The sequence below is a fragment of the Kwoniella dendrophila genome, chromosome 6 (genome assembly GCF_036810415.1).
Source record: "Kwoniella dendrophila CBS 6074 chromosome 6, complete sequence".
Taxonomy (NCBI): domain Eukaryota; kingdom Fungi; phylum Basidiomycota; class Tremellomycetes; order Tremellales; family Cryptococcaceae; genus Kwoniella; species Kwoniella dendrophila.
Window position 1 is genome coordinate 1 of NC_089481.1, and position 25,658 is coordinate 25,658.

The 25,658-nt window shown below is 42.7% G+C and overlaps 10 protein-coding genes across 10 annotated transcripts; 4 read left to right on the forward strand and 6 right to left on the reverse strand.

Moving 5' to 3' along the window:
* Nucleotides 1-1,432: 1,432 nt before the first annotated feature.
* L201_004560 (uncharacterized protein) lies at nucleotides 1,433-3,651 on the forward strand (the record flags this gene model as incomplete). Its single annotated transcript, XM_066220301.1, has 5 exons — nucleotides 1,433-1,623; nucleotides 1,696-2,170; nucleotides 2,246-2,490; nucleotides 2,553-2,636; nucleotides 2,712-3,651. The coding sequence occupies 5 exons, from the start codon at nucleotides 1,433-1,435 to the stop codon at nucleotides 3,649-3,651; spliced, it is 1,935 nt and encodes a 644-aa protein (XP_066076398.1).
* A 1,140-nt stretch (nucleotides 3,652-4,791) lies between these two features.
* Nucleotides 4,792-6,619, forward strand: L201_004561 (uncharacterized protein; the record flags this gene model as incomplete). Its single annotated transcript, XM_066220302.1, has 5 exons — nucleotides 4,792-4,906; nucleotides 4,969-5,775; nucleotides 5,913-5,989; nucleotides 6,051-6,175; nucleotides 6,220-6,619. The coding sequence occupies 5 exons, from the start codon at nucleotides 4,792-4,794 to the stop codon at nucleotides 6,617-6,619; spliced, it is 1,524 nt and encodes a 507-aa protein (XP_066076399.1).
* Nucleotides 6,620-6,680: 61 nt separating this feature from the next.
* On the reverse strand, nucleotides 6,681-9,273 carry L201_004562 (uncharacterized protein; the record flags this gene model as incomplete). Its single annotated transcript, XM_066220303.1, has 10 exons — nucleotides 6,681-7,181; nucleotides 7,238-7,515; nucleotides 7,566-7,836; nucleotides 7,883-8,069; nucleotides 8,122-8,384; nucleotides 8,438-8,520; nucleotides 8,573-8,769; nucleotides 8,823-8,872; nucleotides 8,926-9,089; nucleotides 9,138-9,273. 10 exons carry the CDS (start codon nucleotides 9,271-9,273, stop codon nucleotides 6,681-6,683), a joined length of 2,130 nt encoding a protein of 709 aa, XP_066076400.1.
* Nucleotides 9,274-9,728: 455 nt separating this feature from the next.
* Nucleotides 9,729-11,878, reverse strand: L201_004563 (uncharacterized protein; the record flags this gene model as incomplete). Its single annotated transcript, XM_066220304.1, has 5 exons — nucleotides 9,729-9,959; nucleotides 10,012-10,498; nucleotides 10,546-11,622; nucleotides 11,676-11,767; nucleotides 11,822-11,878. The coding sequence occupies 5 exons, from the start codon at nucleotides 11,876-11,878 to the stop codon at nucleotides 9,729-9,731; spliced, it is 1,944 nt and encodes a 647-aa protein (XP_066076401.1).
* Nucleotides 11,879-12,450: 572 nt separating this feature from the next.
* L201_004564 (uncharacterized protein) lies at nucleotides 12,451-14,574 on the forward strand (the record flags this gene model as incomplete). The annotated part of the gene is made up of 9 exons (XM_066220305.1): nucleotides 12,451-12,641; nucleotides 12,696-12,711; nucleotides 12,774-12,852; nucleotides 12,905-13,120; nucleotides 13,183-13,329; nucleotides 13,385-13,665; nucleotides 13,721-13,952; nucleotides 14,003-14,233; nucleotides 14,291-14,574. The coding sequence occupies 9 exons, from the start codon at nucleotides 12,451-12,453 to the stop codon at nucleotides 14,572-14,574; spliced, it is 1,677 nt and encodes a 558-aa protein (XP_066076402.1).
* A 350-nt stretch (nucleotides 14,575-14,924) lies between these two features.
* L201_004565 (uncharacterized protein) lies at nucleotides 14,925-17,672 on the reverse strand (the record flags this gene model as incomplete). Its single annotated transcript, XM_066220306.1, has 15 exons — nucleotides 14,925-15,067; nucleotides 15,119-15,426; nucleotides 15,491-15,611; nucleotides 15,664-15,738; nucleotides 15,804-16,062; nucleotides 16,133-16,495; nucleotides 16,557-16,567; nucleotides 16,655-16,758; nucleotides 16,809-16,888; nucleotides 16,948-17,034; nucleotides 17,119-17,143; nucleotides 17,206-17,281; nucleotides 17,341-17,385; nucleotides 17,450-17,560; nucleotides 17,621-17,672. 15 exons carry the CDS (start codon nucleotides 17,670-17,672, stop codon nucleotides 14,925-14,927), a joined length of 1,860 nt encoding a protein of 619 aa, XP_066076403.1.
* A 398-nt stretch (nucleotides 17,673-18,070) lies between these two features.
* Nucleotides 18,071-18,769, reverse strand: L201_004566 (uncharacterized protein; the record flags this gene model as incomplete). The annotated part of the gene is made up of 3 exons (XM_066220307.1): nucleotides 18,071-18,094; nucleotides 18,146-18,497; nucleotides 18,552-18,769. 3 exons carry the CDS (start codon nucleotides 18,767-18,769, stop codon nucleotides 18,071-18,073), a joined length of 594 nt encoding a protein of 197 aa, XP_066076404.1.
* Nucleotides 18,770-19,542: 773 nt separating this feature from the next.
* Nucleotides 19,543-20,085, reverse strand: L201_004567 (uncharacterized protein; the record flags this gene model as incomplete). Its single annotated transcript, XM_066220308.1, has 2 exons — nucleotides 19,543-19,950; nucleotides 19,999-20,085. The coding sequence occupies 2 exons, from the start codon at nucleotides 20,083-20,085 to the stop codon at nucleotides 19,543-19,545; spliced, it is 495 nt and encodes a 164-aa protein (XP_066076405.1).
* Nucleotides 20,086-20,746: 661 nt separating this feature from the next.
* On the reverse strand, nucleotides 20,747-22,065 carry L201_004568 (uncharacterized protein; the record flags this gene model as incomplete). The annotated part of the gene is made up of 4 exons (XM_066220309.1): nucleotides 20,747-21,424; nucleotides 21,480-21,569; nucleotides 21,626-21,746; nucleotides 21,806-22,065. 4 exons carry the CDS (start codon nucleotides 22,063-22,065, stop codon nucleotides 20,747-20,749), a joined length of 1,149 nt encoding a protein of 382 aa, XP_066076406.1.
* A 905-nt stretch (nucleotides 22,066-22,970) lies between these two features.
* On the forward strand, nucleotides 22,971-25,548 carry L201_004569 (uncharacterized protein; the record flags this gene model as incomplete). The annotated part of the gene is made up of 10 exons (XM_066220310.1): nucleotides 22,971-23,077; nucleotides 23,131-23,147; nucleotides 23,363-24,021; nucleotides 24,096-24,128; nucleotides 24,353-24,518; nucleotides 24,579-24,675; nucleotides 24,756-24,915; nucleotides 24,969-25,194; nucleotides 25,261-25,415; nucleotides 25,477-25,548. The coding sequence occupies 10 exons, from the start codon at nucleotides 22,971-22,973 to the stop codon at nucleotides 25,546-25,548; spliced, it is 1,692 nt and encodes a 563-aa protein (XP_066076407.1).
* Between the last annotated feature and the right edge of the window lie 110 nt (nucleotides 25,549-25,658).

Consider the following 25,658-nt stretch of genomic DNA (forward strand, 5'->3'; position numbering starts at 1 on the left):
AACCCCTAACCCCCTAACCCCTAACCCCCTAACCCCCTAACCCCCTAACCCCCTAACCCCCTAACCCCCTAACCCCCTAACCCCCTAACCCCTAACCCCCTAACCCCCTAACCCCCTAACCCCCTAACCCCCTAACCCCCTAACCCCCTAACCCCCTAACCCCCTAACCCCCTAACCCCCTAACCCCCTAACCCCCTAACCCCCTAACCCCCTAACCCCCTAACCCCCTAACCCCCTAACCCCCTAACCCCCTAACCCCCTAACCCCCTAACCCCCTAACCCCCTAACCCCCTAACCCCCTAACCCCCTAACCCCCTAACCCCCTAACCCCTTGAACATTGTGTGCCACCACTTTTTTGACTCTTTTGCCCCCCCTTTTCTACAAAATCCAAAAATCGCGGTTTCGCTAACATGCTGTCAACCACTTTCGACCCTGTTTTTGCGGAAAAATTAACATTTCGGCCCCAGACCCGGGGAAATCGCCCCGCCCCCCCCGGGGACAACGCTCATACTGTTAGATCTTGCTGTCGTTACCGCTGCCTACAATGTCGTCTACAGTAACGGAATTGCGTTTGGTTCCGCTATCGCAGGTGCTGTTTGGGCTCAACGAATGCCAGCTGCACTTCTCACTAACATTGGTGATTTAAAAATCGCTGATCAAGCGTTTGATGATCCCTATACTGTCGCTAGAAACTACCTATGGGGTACACCAATTCGTCAGGGTTTTGTGGAAGCATATATGTCTGTTCAACTGGTACTAGCATATATTGGTTTCGGTCTATCGATTATCACACTTATTTTTGGTCTCTTGATGCGGGATACATATCTAGGAGATGAGCGATGGCACGATAGCAAGACGGATGAGGAAGAGGTAGAGAGGAGAAGTCAGCCATCGGGCTCTGAGATAAACCTTGCCGGTTGGAGAAAATTCTGGTATTAAAGCTCGAATGGGAGCGAAGAATGGAGTCTGATAGCAATTCTCAGTAGTAAATCTCATTTAATACTCTCAAAAGTCGATGCATCGAATATGTGAATAGAGTATAACGGATAAGCACCATGGGTGATGAACTTTTACATGACATTCACGTTTCAACACCTTACTTATGCCACTTGTCAAAACTGCCATATCGGTCGCTTTACCGAAAATTTCCATCTCCACCATACGTATGCACATATATCAACGCGTTGCTTCTTGTCTTTCAAGCCAATAGTTGGATTGCTTGTGGGTGATGAACAAAGGGTACTAGTATAGTAAGAAGTAAAGCACAGATTGTACAGCCGAAATAAGCCACTCGAAGTCACGTGATATATTCTTCGAACCACTACTCCGTCCGCTTGAATTGCCTGTATATAAACCTGCTACTCCATCGTGAGAACCTGTTTGAATCAACCATTAATTCCCTCTCATCCAATCCAATTGTTCACTCCTTGCATGTCATCCATTTCCAGCGATCATGATCAGCAGCCACTACCAAAAAGAACCAGGAAAACTCGAGCAGTAGTGGTCTGCGCTAGATGCAAAGCTGTCAAAACCAAATGTGACCTTCAGCGACCTTGCGGTAATTGCGTGAAAGCAAAGGTTGGACACAAGTGTAGTTACGGCGAGGAGGAACCAACTACTAGGTGAGATATATATAGGAGTACTATCAATTAATCAGGTATATAAAACTCGTCAGCTAATGTTAATCTACCTAGCACGGCTGAATCAGCTTCCCCTCCATCTGCTAACGCACCTATCACACCTATCACACCTATCCTTTCCACATCTGATGCAAACAAAGTAGCAAGCCGCTTAGCCATCTTGGAATCTCGTTTCACCAAACTTGAAGAATGGATCGCTGGACATGCTCTATCTCATGAGTACTCATCCAACAGCACTCCTTCTGTTCAACTCGATAAGGTTACAAAATGGCGGTTACTCCTAAGCAATCTGCCCTCACAAAATATAGCTCGTCGTTTGATGAAACGATACTTCTTAGCCGATACACTCTTCCGTTATTCCCATGAACCTTCGATGATGAATCATTTTGAGAAGTACTATCCAACAAATGGCAAAATCGTTTCACTCGAACACGCTGCCTTCTTCGCATCAATATCTATGGCTATGATGATCGGAACTCATATTGCGCAGCATGCTGAAAGTGACAACGCAATCTTATGTACTATGAAGGTGGATCTACGCAACAGTCTCCTCAACCTATACACGTCGTTTCTCGAATTATCTGGAAAATCCCTGTTCGAACAGTCACCATCTAAACGACATCCAGAAACGCAATATTACCACCTTCTAGCGAGTTTACTCAACGCTCAGCGAACACTACATGATCCTTTATCATCAGCAGCTGTAGAATGGTCAGAGATGGGCAAGGTATTTCATATTGGAATACTTTTAGGTTATCATCGGGATCCATCCGAAATGGAGGCTCACATTAGCCCTTTCTGGACAGAGATGAGACGTAGACTGTGGTGGCAATTGAGAACGGGAGAACAGTGAGTTTTTCTGTCAGATTCATATCCACCCTATCATCTTGTCCCACTAACGACTTTGGCAGAATTCTTGCTCAAAGACTCCATCTCCCCGACGTGTTACCAAAAGCTTCAGTACGAAAACCGTCTCTGATACCAGACAAAGAACTGTTAGAAGATATCGCTTTGCCTACACTGTAGATTTACACAGATCCAATGTACCTTGATTCTACTACCGACACAAGGTCACAATCAGCCTTATACACAGGATGGGCCTCAGAATGGTCTTTTGTCGAGTGTAAAATCTCCCAAGTAGAACTCATCAGCCAAATCAACCTTATTCGATCGACATCTCAAACTTCAATAGATGGTGTAGCACTTTTCCAGATAAATCAGATAGTCTCTCAATTTGACACCGTTGTCCCTCTCCACCTTCGGTTCGAAGTTGTTACCTCAGCTCGAGCTTCAAATACATTCGAACCGGATCTTGATCAACCTCCATGGGTTCTCGCTCAAGCATGTACCGTTCACATAGGTGTTAGTGGTGCCATCTTAGCCGCCTATCAACCTTTCTGGTCTTTGCCAACTGATATCCCTGGGAATGCCGCTCTGATATCTGATGCGTTCGAGCGATCAGTAGCTGCTTCTCAGAGGTTAATCATTTCCTCCGAGCTATTTGTTTGGCATACCACCATTCGTTGGCCGGAAGGTCGAGCATTGTTCTCCTGGAATATGGGTATGAGGATCTTTCTTGCTGGTATGACACTCGCTCTATCTGCAATTCAAAATGGACCTACACATCATGCTTGGAAAACCAACATGAATTATCTCACTTCAGCTATCGGTTTAATGCAAGCTTTAGTCAATCAACGACCTCGATTGAATGACGGTTCTCGCAATGATGGGTCAGCCGATCAGAAGGGACTTGGTATTCTTCGTCAATTATATCGCTGTGCAACATCAGCTGAATCCGCGAATCAAAACGATGACCTACCTGCTACATTTTCAGACGAGTGTGATCCATATACATACTTCAAGATACCCAGTCCAACACACCAACAAGAGATTCAAGGTTTAACGGCAAATTCGCCGGCAGCGCTTTCTGAAGGGGAAATCCGAAGGAACTTTACATTGGATGATCTGGAGACATTGCTGAATGAGATTTATGGATCTGTCAATGTGTAGAAGAAGAGGATTTTTATCGGTAATTTAGGTGAAATGATGATGGCGAAGCAGATGTACCGTGAATAATTCTAGATTTAAAATGTAAGTTACCTTTGTAAATTGCCCTGTCGTCATGCTGAATGTCAATGAGAATCGATTTTTCCCATATAGACATCTCTGTAGTCATACAATCTGTTCTCATCCTGTTTGCTCCGCCCTCTAACGCTGAATCGATACGTTCCAGCAAGATGCACATTTTGCTCTGAAAGATGGAGTGATCGAATTACTTGGAATTTTTGTCTGAAACAGAGGCTGTGTTCAAGGTCTACGCTGGGATAGTTTATCTGATCATATAACATGAAGAACTGGTTGATTATCCAGACCATCCTGACCCAGGTTATCTCCCATATTTCAAGGTCAATTCTCAAGTTGTATGAACGCAGTGATGGTGTGATTTCAGAAAATTTCAAACGTATTTTACCGAACCCGTTATGTGTGACAGATTATGGATGTTCACCGATGGCATACGACACTTTGCAATTGTGTATTGTTTTGCTCTTACACTATTCACATCACATCGTACATCACCCTAGATAGTAGTAATGACATTGTAGAGCATCAGCCATAACAGCGATTACATGATGCATTATGCAGTCTCGACGAAGGGTATCTGCTGCAAATACGGTAATATCCGGTCAAGTCAGTTCCACCGCAGACATCGATCGATGTTCATAGGTTACAACCTCTGTTGGCTCCTGTTCCCCTTTCATATCATTCATCCTATTGATGACCACATCTTCTTACATCTTCTTACGCTTTATCTCGGACGTTTACATGCATCACCCATACCTTGCCAATCAAATTTGTCAAAGCTATCAGCCTCAACATAAACTCAATACCTACATTCCAATACGGCATAATCCCCCACACGCGTTCGGCAATTGTATAAACTGAAAAACTCAATGAAATGACATAATAGAACCACTCTCATGATAATGACGTTGGTCGTATGATGAGTTTGTAAAGTGTCATCCCATCCATCTCACTTCCCTGCGATACTATCATGGTGATAATGTATTATGTAGAACAAAGTTAAGCTATTCATTGATAGATAACTACGAAACTATCCATTCAACGTTGCTCATCCAAACATATTTTACGATGGAAGAACCAGTCCCTCCAGCGGCAACAGTCTCCTCACCAGCGGAATTAGCATTAGAAGGCAAAGCACCAAATGATATAGAGACCCGAAGTAGAGGATTATCTGTTGGCACCAGTGAGTTGAGTATCAATCAAACTTGCAAACCTTGCTTGATAACCTCTTCTTCACCTTTGCAGCCTACTCCACCGCCAACAACTCTCTTTCTCCATCATCCACCAACCAATCATCCTCCTCATCATTCGTCTCCACCGTTAGCACCAAAGCCAGTGATAGTAATCTGAACCAACGACAAAATGAGTTTGAGAAAAACTTTACCAAAAAGATAGAGGAAGAACCAATAACGGCTTTTGGTGCAGATTCAGTTGAATATGAGAATTTCGTATTACCAGACGATCATATGACGATCCTTGCAACACAAGCAGCAGATTTACAAGCAGCAATACTCGTTCATGGTCGAATTTGCCTGACACGATATCACGTATGTTTCCGCTCAAACATTATCGGTATAATAACAATGAAAGTACATGCTCTATCAAATATCACCAGTGTCAAAAAAGGTACAACGGCCAAGTGGATTCAAAATGCAATATATCTAAAGGTGTTAGAAGTCGATGAAGATGGTCAGGAGGTGGAGCGGGACTATAACTATGGGAGTTTGAGATTTCGAGATATGCTTTACGATTCGGTGATGGAATGTTGGAAGATACGCGCTCCCCAGAGGTACGAGGAGTTCATGAAGAAAGAAGCAATAGAGAATGGCGAAGAATTAGACGATGGTGATGATGAAGAGGATGATGTTGGTGTCACTAGTGCAGATGGTACCACTGCTCCAGCAATCAAGAAGACAAGTGGTTCAGGGGAGCATTATCAGGAATTAGCATTGAATGTCAAAGTACCATTAGAACTAGATCAGGTATACAATCTGCTTTACCATAATAGAGATTTTACGACAGATTTTTACACAAACGAGAAGAAGCTTACTGGTGAGTGTTTTGAAACCCTAGACTATCACGACCATTCTACTCTTGGCTTCACAAGAACCGCATCGACATATATCATGTTCTGCCTGAATGTTCCGAGCTCAATACCGGATGCATTCCGCTAACAAGGTGTATTACAGAGCTAAAGATATCCCAGTGGGAAGATGAACCTGGAACTGGAAACAAACGGAGGACTCTGAACTATGTTATGCATATGGTGAGTTGTGTATTTCTCCACGGTGCAGATCACATCACTATCCATGCTAACTTATTCACAGAACAACACTATCGGCCCTAAAAGCTCAAACTGCAATGGTATCGAGAATATCGTCATTGCCGACCCAGAAAAGGCATACGAGATTGTTTCGGAAACCCAAACACCTGACATACCGTCCGGAAAGAGGTGAGTTCAACAATTATTTCATACCCTGCTGACATATATTATAGCTTTAAGATCAGAACACGAACATGTCTCACTCATGATTCTTTACACCACAAACAAGCCACCAAAATCCATTGTACCACCCAGGTAGACTGGTCCGCTTCTTCTATGTTGAAAAGCACCATTACACCTGCTGTCATAAAAGGACAAAAAGAACACCATCGACAACTGCTCGAATTTATGACCAATTGGGTCAAGCAGCATCCAGACGATTTCAAAGGCGTTGATAGTAGTCAAGTTGAAGTTAAACATGAAACCGAAGTGGAACACCGACCTGAAATGGATACAGTGAATGAGAAGGTCGGTAAGACTATAATGGGTCATGCTCGAGAGATTCCTGAGAATCCAGTAATGTTGGTAATAACTGTTATGTTTGCCGTCTTGCTGTTTTTGTACATTAAATAGTCTGTAACATTGTATAGTAGGATGCATGATCGGAAATATTAGAGCGGGCTACAATCAGATTTTAATTATTTTGATACAAAGCTTCATCTGCTCGCAAGAATGCAGTTCTCAAGTGACCTTTTCCACCTCGATTAGCTCTAGCAAACCAAGGAACGAATCTTAACCCTTTGTCTAGTTTCTTCCAACTTCTGGCAGGTTTGTCCTGGTTCACACTTCGGTAAGGTTCATTCAGTTCAGTACGGTTTAGCACAAAAGCAGCTTGTTCACAATGAAGGGTGATGACCGGAATACCATGTATGACTTGGTGATTTTCTTTAAAAGCGGTATTCGAAGTGATTCCTACGCCTTCAAAGTGTTCATGTTGGTTCTCGATCTCCGCGTTATCGTAAGCTTCTGCCGTATATACGATAGGTCCTCTAGACACAGTTAAAGTATCTTGTCCCGTCGAAAGATGAGGCGCTAGCAATCGGACAGGCATATCGAAACTCTGTGAGAGAGTTGATGAGTGGTCAAGAGCTACTGATAGGAAACCAGGGTCGGATTCTATGATATTGGTAGAGATCTTTTCGCACCTCATGATCAGTCTAGCACAATGAGGAGACCTCTCGCTTAACTTACCTGTACATTCTCCGCATAGTCAGGTTTAGGTAACCTCACGTTCCAGGTCCAACCTTCAGGAGCATCTAATTTCCACGTACTTTTTCCGGACCATGGCATCTCGGTCTCCATTTTCACTCGAGCAATCTGACCATTTGGAAGAGGTATATCCCGAGTAGCAGAAAGGAGAATATAAATATCCAGGTTGATTTGTCTTTTATCCTCCTCAACATTTGCAGTCCATGCGTAACCACCAAGCATACCCAAAGTTCTACTGGTATTTGGTGGACAACAACAGACTGTTTATCTGATCAGCTCAATACCATATGACGATGACATTCGCACTCACCTTCAAACCAATCATGTCGGATTTCACCCTCATCACCCCAACTTGCCTGCTTATTAGCATAACTAAATTGGTTGCCTTCCAAGTTTCCTCCACCAAGGACGTTATTAAGCAAGCAGAGTTCTAGTATATCTCTGACCTTGCCGTCCAATTGATGAGACAAGATACGCTCGGAAGTCATCATAACGGCGATAGAAGCGCATGTCTCAGCATAGCAACCGCCTTCACCTGTTGATTGAGGAAGATGGTGCGGAAGAGGAGAAAAGCCTTCAAACTATTATCCTGTCAGCGAGGAAAAGAGACAATCGACTAGTACTTACCCTTGGTTCAGTACCGAAACCACCAGTAGCATACATCTTGTTATCCACTGCATCCGTCCATAACCTCTTAGCGTCGTTGAGGAAAGAACCGCCCAAGTCTGCAGCAGCGGTTAGCAGATAGAAAGCTCTGACAGAGTGACCGAGAACGTCTTCTTGTTCATGAATGGGCTTATGAGCTTGGTGATACCTGTGTGTACATCAGCTGGCTGTTTCACGATAACAAACAGAGTTAGACTCACCATACATCATCCAAGGTATCCATAGTGGGCGGCAACACCGGATCATTTCTTTGTTTGGCCTCCCATACGAAGAATGTTTCGCCATCTTGATCATCTCGAGTTACACCTCTGGCTTCCAACAAATATTTAGCGAAATTGAAATGCTTCTGATCCTTGGTGAAATTGTATAATCGAAGAATTGCTAATTCGAATTCTGGATGTCCGGGATATCCGTGAAGTTGACTTTGGTCAGGACCAAAGTGGTTGATGAAGCAATCCACGTTCTACCACAATATCAGCATCTGTGTAGAGCCTACAACAAACGGGCATGACTCACCCTGATCATTACATCTAAGAATTGACGAGAACCGGTGTATTGATGATGAGCTAGTGCAGCTTCTAAAAGGTGTCCTGCGTTATCTACAATACACATGTTAGCTACATTCCCGCATGATTCTCTCTATCTACTCACACATTTCATGCAAATCCCTAAGATTTTTGAATCGTCCTTCCTTGTCTACTACCGTGAAATAGATATTCAAATACCCATCAGGCTGTTGAGCTTTTTCAATCATATCTACAAGTTCTTGAATTGCTGAATCAAATTCTGATGCATGTGAAAATTGCTTTGCATCAGGGGAAGATAGGAAGTAACAAGCTCCTTCAATCCTATAATATGAAGTGTCAGTAGATGTCGACGCATAAGCATTGAGAGCACCCACCATTTTCCTACATCAGATTCCCAAAATAAAGATGGAGGAATACCATCTGTCTACATGTTTGTGTCAGCTATATATATTCTGACAGTATTCTGGTCGAACTCACCCTGGTCTTTCCACCGTACAATCGACGGATATCATACGCTGGATGCCAGTTCAGACTGAATGCATCGTAACTTCCTTGTTTCTTCAACTGTTCGAGCTGGGTTTTTAGCACTTTATTTGCGTAGAGATCTCGAAGTTTCCCGTAGAATGAATTTGGTTCGATAGCTACAGTCCTGAATTAGCGGATTGACCATCATGCGATAAAGAACTCACCGGTAAAATAATATGATTCTTGAGGTCTACTTCTGGTTAAGATGCTACTGTAATCTTCGTCATGCTGACCATCAATGCCATTGACTCCATTCACAGTATGGTGACCATTCGTACCGTTGACTTTTGATTGTCCCATGTTCGATATTCGTAATTCGCGTTGCGGATGGGCGAAACATCTCAGCCAGTTGTAGTATCTTTAAATATGGTCATTTTCGGACACCTGTCCACCATCATTGTATTACAAGCTCGGCGGTATTTGGATCAGACCCCGGAATCCTTATAGTAAGAAAGAAGATGCGATAAAAGAAGAGCCGAGCATGAAAGATGAGTAACACCGAGAACAATACTACCGCGAATGCTTTAACGTACTTATGACATAACTCCTCCAACTTATCACATGATATATACACTTTCACTAAAAATACCGCTATTAGTATAGGTGGAACATCCGGGGAGTGAAAACCCCTAGGAATATTACGTTTTCACCCAAACATACTGTACAACGTCAGATCGGTGATCCGGACGTGTTCATTCAGGACTCTGAGATGACATTCATTCATATTACAGATTACAAACACGCAGATACAACATTCAACTAGATCCTACACACAGCAGTCTGGCACTTTGGGCCACAGATAGAGCTTGGGACATCGGCTGTACAAAAGAAACACCACTACGATGTGAAGTTACAAAATCATACAAACTCTGCAGTAAATCTGTCCATTGATCGGTTTTCGCGACTTCGACCAACTTGTTCTGCAGCTGAGTCGAAGTTTGTATCAACTCTGTCACGATTGAGGCAATGTCGTAAAGTTTTTCGACCTGCATCCAATGTCAGCGGGACTCCAATCAATGTATCTAGTCCTATACTCACAAATCCACACCCATGTGCTTCTAACGCGTTCGCACTCAATCTTCGACATATCAACACTGTCGTGTTAGCGACTTCTACCACATACTCCACGCTCAATTCCTCTTCACCACCTTCCTCTGTGAGACCATGTCCGGCTGCCAATCTCCAGACTCGATTGCGCAACCACTGCCAGGTGATCAACAGATCCGCTTGTTGAACTTCGCTCAGTCCAGTCAAAGCTATCTCACTTCCGAAAACTTGTCCAGGAGTACCGTTTAACGATCTTAATATTGAAAGAACGCGCTGTTTTGTAAGAGTCGTACAGGTGGAAGGGTCGCACTTGCCATTCCAACAAGAAACGATGTTGGAGTCCACGAAAGAGAAGAGTTTAGCCAGGTGAAGCAGAGTTCGAGAAGGAAGATCCTGCGCAGGATCCAGCATTTTGATAGCTGGAGTATATAGTGAGCCATGAAACGTGATCGAACCAACTCTTTGCAAAGCGTAAGCCCTATCAAAAAACGTCAGTCTTGCTTATCCAGCTCATACAACACGTACCTTTCGGTTATCCCCAACACCCAAAACAAACGCATACGTCTTCTTGCTTCGTCATGTTCAATCCCAATATAAGCCCTAACGTCGTCTAATCTCAACAATTCTCCTATTCCGATTGATTCCCTGAGTTTCAGTCTAGCACCTTCGGTATGACCCAGCTCAAACATCGTACCAAATAACATATAGCTTGTTGTAGAAGCCTCGACACTCGGTTGTGAAGCCCAATCCCATTTGCTACGCAATCGAATAACTTCATCCATCATTGTCTGACTTTGCTTTGCTCGAGTCGGCCGGTGTTGAACCTCTTCCGGCTTGAGTGGATGTATCAATGAAAGGGAAACCATAGATAGGATCAACGCTACAAAGGTTCGATTTTGATGAGATTCGACGTCAGATAATCTGCCAAATATGAAAGATCGCGAAAATATCGGTATCATTGGATATACACGGTCAAAGAAGATCTCCAATTGAGGCTTGACAAGTGTTTCCAGTGTAAGAGTGAGAACTGGGGATACATCTTCCGGCGGACAGAATGGTAACGACCATGGCATCGAAGTAACATCTGGACGAGCGGATCCAAGAATGGAAAAATTGTTGTAAAGCGGTTGAGGTGCGTCATATGTGAGCGGAGGTATCACAGTTTGGTTGAAGATTGAGAGTAAATCGGCATCATTCGTGGATGAGACTTCACCTGATGTCTCGTTATATCCAATCATTGCCTCCATTTCAGTTGTATGAGGAAGTCCATCAAGTATCGTTGTTCCGGTGGACGCGCTTTCCGAGGGACTCTCCTGCAATGTGGTGTTGACATTGTTGATTAGAGGTGTCTGGCATGACCTTGCACAGATCTCTTCCCAGAAACCTTCTAAAACGGCTGATGTGGACGACGTATCTGTAGGCTGCCAAACATCATTATTCCAGTTAGGTATATCAGTGTTGAGTACAGACGAATTCAAGTCGTGCCATGTATCGGATGACCAAGCTTGAGGTTGAACTCCCCTAGCAAGCTTGGCAGGAGAAGATGATCGCGATATGCGCAAAGGTACATGTTTGTCGGAATGTCGTTGTTTCGTTATATCACTGTATCACCTTATTAGTGGATATCTAGTAACTCAATCAGACAGCTAATTTACCGTGGTATAGGTCCTTTAGGCAAGATTGGTTTGAGGAAGGAACATTCTAAGCAAGATTTCGTGCATGTATCACATGGCTCTTCTCCACTACACTAAACAGGATAGTCAGCATATAACCATTCAAGGTGAGGTATATTATTTCTCACCTTCACTTTACGGGTACGACATTGATCACAAGCTCGCTTGATCAGTCTAGGGACCATTTAGATTGATGTGGTTGTATATCAGTGTCGCTGATTGTTTTTATCGAGATAAAAAACGGACCGATATGGTATAATATATAGAATAATGCAAACTTCACTCTCTGTATTAAATTGACTGTTTTACTCGAGGTGAGGTATGCCGTACTTTCATATGCCGTACAACTGGTCAAGCGGATTTCGGTCTCACTCACTGTCCGCCCTGAAGATGTATGCATGTCACCTGATCACAACCCACTAAAAAGAGGAGAATTTACGTACTCCAATCTTCAACTCTTCTCGGGATGACTAAGCTTCCCTTGATCACCTGAAACCCATTTTTTGTTTGGTTCCGAGGAACATTACGTTTCGATCACCGGTTGAGAAGAACCGAGAGCAGTTCTACGAGTAATTGAACTTTCGCTCGTGTCAATTGTCGGTTCAATGTATAGGATTTGTCGAAATATACTCGGTATCACTTTTGGTTCGTTTCGGAATGTTGAGAGCAGCTGTAAGGTATATATAATTCGTTGGTCCCCATGGGACCTCGATACTAACAAACCCTTCTTCAAGATATCCTCGACAAGTCACACATCATGGCGCAAGAAAAGGTAGTCGCTACTCGCGTTGATATCAGCAATGCCGATCCAGCAACAATTGATCTGATCGTTCAGGCTCAAGAAGCTGATGCCTTCGATCATCAACTTACTATCAGACAAGCCTTGTCCAAGTATAAAAAGGCAGTCTTCTGGGCTATGATCTTGTCCACTAGTTTGGTCATGGAGGGGTAAGTCTTATAAGCGATTATGTTGAAGCATATCACTCATCATACCTCTTGCAGATTCGATCTAGTCACTGTATGTTTTGGCTTTATGCACGACCGATAATTCTAAGTAGCGCTCATTCTGCCTCTTATCAGATTAACTCATTTTATGGTCAATCTCAATTTAAAGAACGATTTGGTCAGATCCAACCCGATGGTACCAAAGTCATTACAGGTAGGCTGCCTTATTTTGATACGCTATATCTCGTACTGACATGACGGTTCAGCATCGTGGCAATCTATCTTGAGTAACATGTCCGCCATTGGTCAGCTTACTGGTTTATGTGTCAACATGTGGGCACAAGATCGTTTCGGTGCCAGACAAACTATGATGTTCTTCATGGTGTGGATGGCTGCAGCAATCTTCATCCTCGTCTTCGCCCCAAATTTACCGGTTATGGCTGTAGGTGAAGTAATCTGTGGTATCAGTTGGGGTGTCTTCCGTCAGTACGGATCCATCATTACATTGCCAAATAGCTGTAGCTGACATATAACCTGAATGCAGAAACCCTTTCAACATCGTATGCTAGTGAAGTGGTACCGACTGTTTTACGAGCATATGTCACTGCATTCGTGTGTATGTGTTGGGGTTTAGGTATTCTGCTCTCCTCTGCAGTAATCCGAGGGGTCGTCGATGTCAAAGGAGATTGGGGTAAATATTGGTTTTCTTTCTGTCATAGTATAATTGATGACTGACATCGGTTTAGGGTGGAGACTTCCCTTTTGTCTTCAGTGGATCTGGCCTGTACCGCTATTCTTCGTGGCATATTTCGCTCCTGAATCACCTTGGAACGCTGTACGAAGGAACAAGCCAGAACTGGCACGACAGTCTTTGGTCCGTTTACGAGATACCCGAAACACAACGGACCGAGATATCGATTCCACTCTTGCTTATATTACACATGTTACCAATCTTGAAAAAGCGGAAACTGCAGGCAGTTCTATACTTGAATGCTTCAAAGGCATCAACCTGAGACGAACCGAAATTGTACGTTAAATTGTATCGTTATTTCTAATTGTAGCTGATAACTTTGTATCTCCAGAATTGTGTTGTTTGGGCAGCTCAAATCCTTTGCGGTAACGCAATTCTTGGGTATTCAGTAACTTTCCTGCAACGAGCTGGATTTTCCGAAATTCAATCTTTCAACCTCAATATATCCTTGTCATGCTGCTACTTGATCGGTGGTGTCATCTCGTGGTTCCTCATGGCCAGATCAGGAAGATCTACATTATATATGAGCGGTTTGGCATTCATGTTTTGCTGTCTTGTCGCTAGTAAGTCTTCTTTCTTGGTTTGTTCGATAAACGCTGACAGCAGAACACAGTCGGTGCACTTGGTTTCCGAGATGACAAGAAAGCAAATTTGGCGATTGGTATTCTTCTGGTGATCTCAACCCTTTGCAATATGTCAACTGTAGGACCCGTCTGTTACCCAATTGTTGCAGAAACACCTTCTGGTAGACTCAGATACAAAACCATTACAATCGGAAGATTCGTTTACAACGTCACTGGTATCTTCAACAATTCCGTCACTCCAAGAATGATTCAGCCAACAGGTGAGTCTCTCAATTCCCACATGAATAGGTTCTCAGCTGAAAGATGTGTTTGCACAGCTTGGAACTGGGGAGCAAAATGTGCATTGTTTTACGCTGGAACCAACTTGCTCTGTCTAATCTGGTGTTGGTTCAGATTGCCCGAAACTAAAGGAAGAGCTTTCGGTGAAATCGATTTGTTATTCGAGAATCACGTATCTGCTAGAAAGTTCAAATACACCAAGGCTGATCAATTCGCTCAAACTTCTGAAGACGTCAACGCGATTGATTTCGACAAAAAGATGGAAATTTCCCATATTGATCATTCGCATCCTACTACGGTTAATGCGAGTCTTTCAGTATAGAGTGGTAGAAGTCATTTAACATTGAAGGGTCGTTGGATATTTTCAGAATGTGAAGTCGGAATAAGCAGATTGGGATGAATACAGGTGATAAAGGCCGGATTTACTCGTCGAATCCAGGTGTAAGCGTATTAACGGTGCGTGTAAGCTGAAAGAAGAGAATATATTCAATAATTTTGGTTGTTTTCGTCATTGTAATTATATAGACTGGTAATTGTTATAAATCGAGAATGCATTCGTGTTATGACCTTAAGTATTCATACAATAGAAATGGTTGGTTATAAACCTGGTTTTCGCAGAGAAAGAGGATGCCGGCAGTAAGCTGTCAATGCATGCCTCTGTATATCACGCTATTACAGTTTGGCTTTGAGAACTTTTTCTTGGTTTTTGAGTGGTTCTTTCAGTTCGTCGAGGAAGATGTCGGCAGCATTCTCGGCGATCAATAGAACGACACTTGTCGTATTGGATCCAATATTTGATGGACAGATCGAGAGGTCTGAAAACCCGATTAGCTTTCTATACCAAGCAAGCTAAGTAGGACACATACCTGCGACTTTCAACCCGTTAACTCCGTAAACATTCAATTTTTCATCAACTACTCCATGGTTCTCCCTCTTCTTCATTGCACATGTACCGATTGAATGATACGCTGTAGCGACATTTTCCTTGACATACTGCTCGATTGCCTTATCATCTTCAGCAGAATATATGATATGATCTTCTGCGACTGGCTTATCTGTTTGGTTTAGATCATTCACATCTCGCAATCGAGCCGGAGACTTGGCATCAAATCGTGGGTGTGAGTCCGGTTCTTCCCCTTGGTAGAATGGTAATCGACGACTGTATTCCCTTTGTCTATAATTGCGGATAAGTCAATATGCACTATGACTTTGTGATACGTCTTATATCCAAAACTTACTTCTTGTAATACCAAACATGAACCGGAAGATCTTCAGGTCGACTCAAGAAACCTGTAGTGGCTTTAGGGAGGGCGAAGGGATCGGAAGTGCTTATATGTACAGATCCTCGAGAAGCAGGATCTAGACCAGGATCAACATGGTGCACATGTATAAAACCTTGATTCACACGTACAATTATGGAATCCACCGATGCAAAAGTACTTTCCATCAGGTGGAGGACGATAAGAGTAAAAATATGGGAGAATCACTGTGATGGAGATATGTAAGCTGTCGCTATCTGTGTCTTGAGAGCTTCACTGGTTCCGTACTTACCATTTGAGTATAATGGTTTATCCGGTTTATTAACACCAATGCGATCCCAGTATTTAGTAAAAGCTGGACCCATAGACTCTATCTCCTGCTTTGTCGGTCGTATCTTCATACCAAAATCAAAACCATTACTAGCGGCAACACCTTTACCAGTCTTATCATATTGAGCATCTATTGGATCTTTTACACTTCTCACACCTCTGGCGTATTCATCGAAAGGTTCATAGTAGCCTTCTTTTGCTCGATACATTGGACAGATGAGCTATCACCAAATCAGCTAATACTTCCAGGCAAACTCCCGATTAAAGTCGAAAGTAGTAAACCCAACTCACCTGATGATCATCCAGATCATGTCCAACACCAGGTAGATCTACTCTTACAGCTACTCCTGCAGAATTCAAAACCTCAGGACTACCAATACCACTTCTCTCTAAAACAGCTGGAGTTCCCAAAGTACCACAGGTCAAGATCACTAGTCTATTCGCTGTGACTGTTCTGGCGTATCGCTCAGATTTGCCGAAAGCTGCAGCAGGCTGGATATTACCGATGACTGAAACACCAGTAGCTCTTGTTCCCGTGAGATCTACTTTGTCGATTGTTATACCTGTAACTACTATCAGGTTTTTGGCTTTGGTAGGATGTAGGTATGCATCCGCTACATTGGATCTTTTACCGTCGACAGTGATTAATTTTGGCTACGCAATGAATTATATCAGCATGGTTCGACTTGGATGAACCGGACATGTGTGAACATACCTGACGGCCAACTAAAAGAATATATATCACACATTCCAGTCAGTCTTATCTCAACGCGTAGAACCGTGCTTTGCTTCGAACAGACATCCAGAACTTACAGCAATGTCCATTCCGATACGTAGTAACGTTATCAGTCTCTACAGCATTACCCAATACAAGTCGACATGCTTTAGCGTGCGCATCGCCATACGAAACAGAGTGACTAGTAAAAATGTCAGTTCAAGTTTATTGACTCGTAAAAGTAAGACGTACCCTCCTCGTGAGACCTCAAATATACCTTCTTCACTATGTGGAGAACTACCTGGTCGTTCAGGACTTGTAAATTTGATTGACTATGTGGGAACATTGGTTGATCAACGATTATATGCTTGTTGAAGTGTTTCGAACTTACTTTTCGAATAAGGGGTTCTAGATCCTTGTACGTCCATCCGGGTTGATTCCAATCATCAAAATCTGATGCAGCTGGAGTATTATACATCTATAAAGTTGAGGTGATTAGCGAAGACTTTCATGGGTTTGTACCGATAAGGAAAGAAGAAGAGCTTGTACATATCGTACTTACCAAAGTGTTAATACTTGTCCCACCTCTAATATGTTTCATGATCAGTATATATCCTTTTTATAAGTATGCTGTAGTAGATCAACTCACCCTAGTATATTTCCCACTGGTATGCGTGGTTGTCGACCGCCAAGTTCGACTTCTGGTTCACAATCAATCCATTTCACTACGACGTGTTAGTTGAATATTGTATATGTGGTTTACAATAGCAAATTGAGAGCTCACAATATGGGTTTTTCTGAAAAAGCCAGAACAAACTGTCCAGAGGACCTATAAGTGTAGTCAGTAATCTCAATCATTCGCCATACAGTACTTTCGTCATAGAACAACTCACGTTGCAGACGTGTAGCTTCCCTGTTATCAGGCCCTTGTTCTAGGAGAAGTATCGATAGATCAGGTCTTGCTTCTGCTAGACGCGTTGCTATGACGCAACCTGCACCTCCACCTTTGAGGAAGATGTTTCAGCTTATAATCGATTCTTTGTATTGGGGGGATATCTTCTCACCTCCGCATATCACAATATCAGCGTTATCAGGACAGACGTTTGTAACAAGCATACCGAGAAGACTTCGAATGATTTGAGGTGGAGAATTGATATTGCAATATGAATGGGAAGATTAGGTTTTTATAGGATGATTCTGATTAAATACACTTTTGTGATCACGTTCTCGGTACAATCAAGAACCGACATTTACAAGTTACACGGAGGAATAGCTACACCGTCTTCGACATTTAGGTGATCAATAATTACAATGTCCGAACATTTTAACCCGAAATGGTCACTGAATACCAGTAGTTTGATCAACGAAGCTGATCTACCTGGACAGAAAGTATACATCTTGATGGCAACAATCATCCTTATTACAGTGCAAAGGGTTATATGAGTATCCGAAAACACAATCTCTAGCTTTTTCAGATGGTGGATCTTTATTCCGTAAATCTGCTGACTCCGAAATTACGACGAATATTGCTTGAACAACTGCTGTGACATTAGCAAACATCTCGATGTAAGTCTGGTCAAGAAACTCACTTCGATAAACTCATCAGCTGTTTTGGAATTAGGAGAATCATGTACACCTTGGAACCGATAAAATGGAACACTTTTTATCCCACCAGATTTGGCTTCTTGACTAGCTTGACGAACTTCTGCAACATATTGCTTTGTAGAAAGCAACTCTTTGACCTCTTTCTCGTCGGTGAACACCTTGTGCTTCACTGCGAGATTAAATAGCAGTGTAGGATCGGCTGGATATCTACCATCAAGGTGATGAGCTTTCATCAAATCAAGAGCAAGTGGCCATTGAACATCGACGTTGGTTGTATTGGCGTAAGCAAGGAGGCGATGTGCTGGAACAGTACTAGAGGTGTAGCCTTCATTATTACTATATATTTGGTATGAGCTTTATCATGGATTCCAATACACTCCTGTAGCTCACGCTTTTAAGCCAATTGCAGCGAACTTCTCTGTTTCAAACTTTTTGAGTGACTCCCATCTCTCTACCCTGAAACGAGCAGTAGAATTTTTAGCAACTAAAATTGGCTCAGCACTAACATCTGGGTCAAGCAAATAAAGTTGAACACGAATTTGAAATTGGGTGGAAGGGTTCTCCGCTTTGAATTGTTGAATCGCAAGTGCTAGCTTGTGAGAACTCATCATACAGAATGGACAAACAATGTTCATCTGCAGTGTTCGTAGAACTGTAAGTCTGAGTGCGAGGGAAACTGAAAGGGTTCAGGTAAACTTACGATAGTATCGACCCGAGTGATCTTGGAGAGCGACATTGTGAGGATATCACTTGATAGAAAGTTTTCAATTTTTTCCAAAGCTCGTCTTGAAATGAAAGAACATCTGATTGCTGTTGCATGTCTACTACTTATACATTATCTTTGAAGGCTGCAGACCGATTTGAGCATTATCTAATTAGTTCAAGCCAGATCTCTTCTGGACATGGTGAATTACCAGCATACGACCGTTTGAGGGGTAATGCCATATGTTTACAGATCCGGCGGAATACATGTTGTTACCTTGTTGATCATATCGCTCTCTTTATAGGATATTGTCCTGCCATGTCGTCTTCCGCTGGAAAAGCATTGATGAACTCCTGTCGAACTTATATTCATAAGTAATCAATTGCACTTGTGTTTGCGATTGATCATTAGGCCGACGGTCAGACTCGATCATATTAAGGGAATACAGGAGAGGTGACAAACATCTACAGTCGGTTCTCAGCAATATCCCGCTATCGGTACAACGATGATTAATACTCTTGTCTTATCATTGCGAATTAATTATTGTACACTCATGCATACATGTCTAGACCATACAATTTCATCGCTAGAGTTAAAAGTCTATCAAGGTGGGATACGTGCCAGCTCCTGCAACGTAAAACCTGCACGTTTTAGATTTTCGCTCTTAAACTCTCTTCTTCAGCTGCCCAATGAGGAAATCAAGCCTTCTCTATGTAGTGAATCTACCAAGCTGGACATTTCCGGTTTTGACCAGGTGCTTGGTCTATGCAGTACATATGGTGCGTAACCTTCCAAATCTGTAAGAGCTCTATGCATGACTTGCTGTTCTTTTTCATGTTCCGCACGATGGGCAAATTGCGGTAATCTTTGAGCAAGTAATGGGAAGACAGCGCCTTCTTCAATACGGTGATGGCCACCTAAATGTCGGGTAAGATCAACGATTAGTGGTATGAGTTTCTGGATTGACGGTTTTTCACGAGCGAGTTCTGACCGAATATCTGTCCATTTTACGCGTAAATGGGAGTGGAACCATCGCATGCCATCATAGCATTTGTTATAAGGGTTTCGAGATGCTGCTTTGTACATCTGAGATATAATCAGTCAAATTCTGTATTTTTGGCGTCACTAACTTACGGTAGGAGCGATAGCAACTATTATGGATAGAATCAAGAATACAGCGAATATCATAGAACGGGTCGTGAATTTGAATTTGGTAAACATTCTTGTATCAAGATATTCCTATCCCAATTTATAACGGACATACATACGATCTGGATATATGACTACATGTCTCAAGATAGTAAGAAAACCAATGATGACCTGCGAATTGCTCATCTAATCAGTCCGGCGGAATCGTAAGTCTGAAATTTTAGGTTGGTTACCCCGAAATGAAAGAACTGCTGTGATCAATATTTAGAATCCGCCGGAAAGGAAGATCCCTTGGAACTGATCGACGTGATGAATCCGGTATGTAAATCAGGTCACCATATCAAGGGTACGTTCGTGTAGTTAAATGAGCGATCATCGGCGATTCTCATTTCGCTGACTCCAGAAGAGAAATAGTGTCATACGAGGGGAGGAAAGGACGTCATTTGTTGGCGACGACTAGATGTCTAGATACAATTTCAATTGCTGCAGCTGAGTATATCTCTCGCTTTAATCAATAAGAGATTTGTGGTGACACCACGAAATTATAAGATTATAACCATGTCGACTTTTATAGAGATAGCCGTGAAGCAAACCAATCAAGACAATGTATCAATCGACCAGATTCATGTCGATGTTTTGCTTCAGCCCATACTTGTATTATACTTTATTTGTTAATCTAACTCATTATATACATATCCCCAGTGCTTGACTATCAGCCTCTTCCCCCCATTCTCTATACGGTGGTAAAGTCGTAAGAAGCCCAGAGGACTTGAGGAGGAGAATCTGGACCAAATATCTGTCTTTCGGTCTGTCCCCATTCAGGATGATTGATACCATCGATCCATTGTTGCGGTTCAATTACTAAACAACCATATTTTTCAACGAATCCTTTACCTTGACTAGCTTTTACTGGAATCGTTCCGTTCTGACCACCGCAACTGTATATTTGTAAACTTTGCTGGTTCGTTTTCAAGCTCATTTTGATACCAGTATCCGGTGAGGTTAACTCGAGAACTGGGAATGAGGCGTCATCTATTGATGAGTAAAGAGGTCGATTAAGTATGAAGGCGTTGTCAATACCTGTACATCCTGCTCCACATTGTTGAGAGTAGAGCGCTCCTTCGTAAATCTGTTTGGGCTGGGTAAAGTTCAAAGGAAGTGATGAAGATTGTAAAGGATATTTAACAGATGCGAGACCACCGGTTGGATCTAGGATAGAATCAATATCGATAATTCGATCAGAGTAAGGCATGTATAAGGTGTTGTTGAGAATGGTTGAAGATTGGAAAGCCCCTAGATTCCAGTAGATGTGGGTAGAAAGCATGATTGGTGTATATGAATCAAGGGAAACAGACACGATTCGAGTGGTCAATCGAGGTGGTGATGTGACGGTATAAGTGACGTGGGTGAGCTGTTCTAATGGTATTAGCATAAATCATGTTGAAACTACTAGCGCGACCACTTACGACAGCACCTGGGAAACCTTGATAACCACTAGGATCCATGAGTGTGAAGGTAATACTCGAGGTATTGGATGCAGTAACTGTCCAGTTACGCTTCATCATTTTCATCAGTAAGCACGGTAAATGCTATACTAAATAAGTAAACTCACATCATCATAACCCATACTGCCACCATGAAGAGTATTTTGTCCACCGTGTTCGTTAGCAGGAACTTGATATTCAGTATCTCCGATGGTGAAAGTACCATTTCGAATTCGATTGGCGTATCTCCTGTAATGGAACGTTTAGCAACGGCTTCCATATTTACAAGTGAACACTCATCGACTTACCCAACTATTGGACCAAAATAAGTATGGTTGGTCGCTGTATCTTTGACATATTGAGCGGGATCATCATAACCTAAAACAACATCCCGAGGAGTATTATTCCTATCATGTACGTATAAACTGGTCAATCTTGCCCCATATGGTAGGAAGGTTGCATTGATACCATAAGCGTAGATGGAGTATGGTTGTAAGGCATCGTTGTTGGCTTGGACCAGAGTAGAGGCTGCTGCCATGAGGGCGAAGAGAGAAGTTGTGAACTTCATGTCTGACTGATCGAATTTATTCGCAACTTTTACTCTGATCAACTTGATTGTCTAATTTTCATGTTTGAAAGTTGAAAACTTGACTCCCTTATATATACTTCTTCGGAGCGGAATGCTTGTCCATGTGGGGCCGCTCTTGACAAGAGTTATCTAAGAAGAGAACAGCTAAAACCCACTGGAGACCCGCTTCACCCTCTTCATAGCTTCTACAAGTTTATGACCCCATTAGTTCAGGTCCGAACGCCATGCAAGATAGCGCCTTTATCTGATCTGGCAATTCATCTACATCTTACTCCGAGAACAAGTTGGTGGATTGATCCCGAGAAAATCGCATTCTATAGCATATCGAATCATGACTATTTATGGCAAGATCGCACGTGAGGGACCTGACCAGAAAGCGGATTACGGCCCGATTACGTGAGTCGTTAATAGCTAGTAGAATGTTGAGAACAGCTGAGGATAAGGTGGAATCGCATTGGCGGTTAGAAGGTCCGCTTGAAGAGCTAGGTGTGAGAGGGAGATTGGAAGGTTGAACTGTCAAAGATATAGTTGATCACGGATAACAAAACATACTGATATTCTTCGTCTCCTTCTAGCATTGCAAAGCGATACTAAACTGCATCTTTCTAGCAGCTAGTTAACAGGGAGGCAGCGATAAAGAGTAAATAACCGCCCAGCGAGAACACTTTAGGTGACTTCAGGGATAGACATTGCTATATTATGGTAATCGGAAAAAGCCGACATCATAATCCCACTCTTAATTGTTCTGTTTACAGTATCCGGTATATACAGGTATAGTACGATGATTAATTGGGTGGATTGAAAGTAGGATTGACAACCTTCCCAGAGCAGCGTGTTTCCCAAAGATAGCATGTTATTATTGTTGAAGTCGATGAGAACACAAAATGTCGCCTGGAGAATCGTCTCGTAACAATCCATATAGATCTCTTCGGGCATGTTTGCCTTGCCGTCAATCCAAAGTCAGATGTTCTGGCAGTAGACCATGTAACAGGTGAGTTTACAGCAAGTGGAATACGAGCTGATCTTACAGATGTGTTCGAATAGGTGTAGATTGTCTTTTCGTACAACCCAAATCATCCAATCCCCCTCAACCGGTTGAAGTAAATACCGTTAGTCATGCTCAAGAGGAAGCTGTCAATGTTGATCGAGTTGCAACGCTTCAAGCGGAGCTATTGACGTTGAAAGAGAACCATGCTAGGATTTTAAAACGACACGAAGCGGTCTTAGAGATGATCATGGAGAATATTGGACTGACGGGGCATGTAAACGGATGCAGATATAGCTCTAGAAAGACACATATCAGTACGACCACCTATATCATCGTTACCGTCTGTAGCTTCTTTTTCCGGTCATCACAATCAACATAGAGGTGGAAAACGACGACCGTCATCTTCGCCTAGTACACACAATCAAAACAGCCATGACAGCCGCCTGCCATCCCCCACAACTGGTACAGAAGGACACGAATTACCTCATCCATACCTTTCCGAAGATCAATTACAATTATGGTCAAAAGAATTAGGATACGCGCCCAAGAAACAAGCTAGATCTCGTGCAACTGCTGGACTGATAGAAGTAGGAATAGTCTTAGAAGAACAAGCAATGCTATATTTTGAACTGTACAAAGAACACCTCTCTCGCAGGAATCCGCTCTTACAGCCTATTACTACATTCCCAAATACGCCTACCTTACTTCGAGATGCTGTAATCACGTTAGAAGTACGTTGTGACACACCAAGAAATTCGGGACTTCACGGTAGATGCGCTCAATTCACTCGAAGAAGATTAGTGTTGGCTGGGAAAGTTAATCAAGATGATATACATGCAGCGATAATCTTCGGCGCTTGGCATGCGGATATGCGTACAATTAGAATGGCAGTAGGTTGGGCATATGAAGTTGGTTTACATAGATCTACATCCGCTTTAGAACGACTGGTACGCGATCTGACAGAGGGAATCGAGCTCAAAGACTTGGAAATTAGAGCAAATGAGCTGATCAGCCGGTTCAGGTTATGGATGTCTTGTTGCAATGCGGAACTACAGTGAGTAATCATTGCCAACATTCTGCTTTCACTGACTGAACAGCTGGACTAGTATGTGTTTATATGCCGGTATCCCTACTATATCGCGAGGAATAGATCGTTCAATAGACGAAGCATTACGATGGTTTTCTTTAGTCCAAAGGCCCATACCTCACTCCCCCTCAGGCTGGATTCTGGCATCTTTGGTAACTGAATTCGATATTCGCATCGTTTCATATTGCCAGATGGTTTGCATATTACTTAGATTTCGAGAAGCTTTGCCTGTCACATACAATGAGGAATATACAGCGGAAGCTCAACACTTGGCTGATAGCGAAGAAAGTGGTCTATTTAGCCTGATAGAGGAATATGATGCTCAAATGATTGAGTGGGGAAGCAATTGGCAGGCAGGTAAGTTATATGTTTTGTATCTTTTTCTAGCTCGCCCACTAACGACAGTATACATCGCAGATATGAACACCTCCGTAGTCCTTCCTAAAACTAGCTCAACTGCACAGTTCTTGCGAGACCGAGCTAGATTTAGGGTAACTCTTGCTTTTGCAAGATGGTAAGTAGATCTGTGACTACTTTGCCCTCGTAGCCACAATGCCATGTGATTCACGAAACCTTTCTGACCGTTCACACTAGCTACATATACTCATTTGCGTTACGTGGTGTCAAGAGCAACAATGGCATTGTCACAGAAGTTAGATCGCAATGCATAAAAACCGCAACATCTTGTGCTTTAGACGCAATCAGGCTATCCTTGGAAATACGGGTATATCAAATCACTCTTAATTCTTCCATGGTGAGTTAACTTTTATAGGTTATCCATTTCAATGCACTAATCGGTATATTCAGGAATTTATGCTTCGTCACGCTTTCGGATTCTCTATAGGTTTTATATTCGCAGCTATGATGTTCGCTCCTCAGATTGCATTGTTACCGGAAATGCCTAAAGTGTTGAAACCATTAGCTAAATTATTAAGAAGTATGTCGGAGTCTTCAAACACTGGTGAAGATATACGTGTTTTACTTGGTCGAGTAGAAAGTCTAGTCCTCACCGTAGACGATCTTCAACGTGCTAGTAAGTTGTCTTTCGTCTTACAACCAGAGATCATACGAAAACTCATCGCTGATCCGATCGCCCAAGATAACACGAATTCCGATGCGACACTATCAGAAGGACTGCACATGCTCAACTCCAACCCTTCGATAGGAGATAACGTATCACCTCAAGATATTTTCCCAGAATTTGGTGGAGATGGCTATATGCAGAGTCTATTTGCGAATTTGACGGATGATCCAGTGAGCCTTATCAAATCACGGCTCGGTCCTACCAATACTGACATCTACACAAATCTTTCAGGTCTGGTCGCAAGCCTTAGATCAGGATTTCGGATTTCAGGATTGGGCTTTGGACTACAACGCAAATGGATGATAATACCCGAACTCGCCTATCTGGCTCATCATATGCATTCTGCTTCGTGATACGCTGAGAAGCCATCCATCCATATGAACGCTTCATGGACTGCTACATTTGGCGTGTGA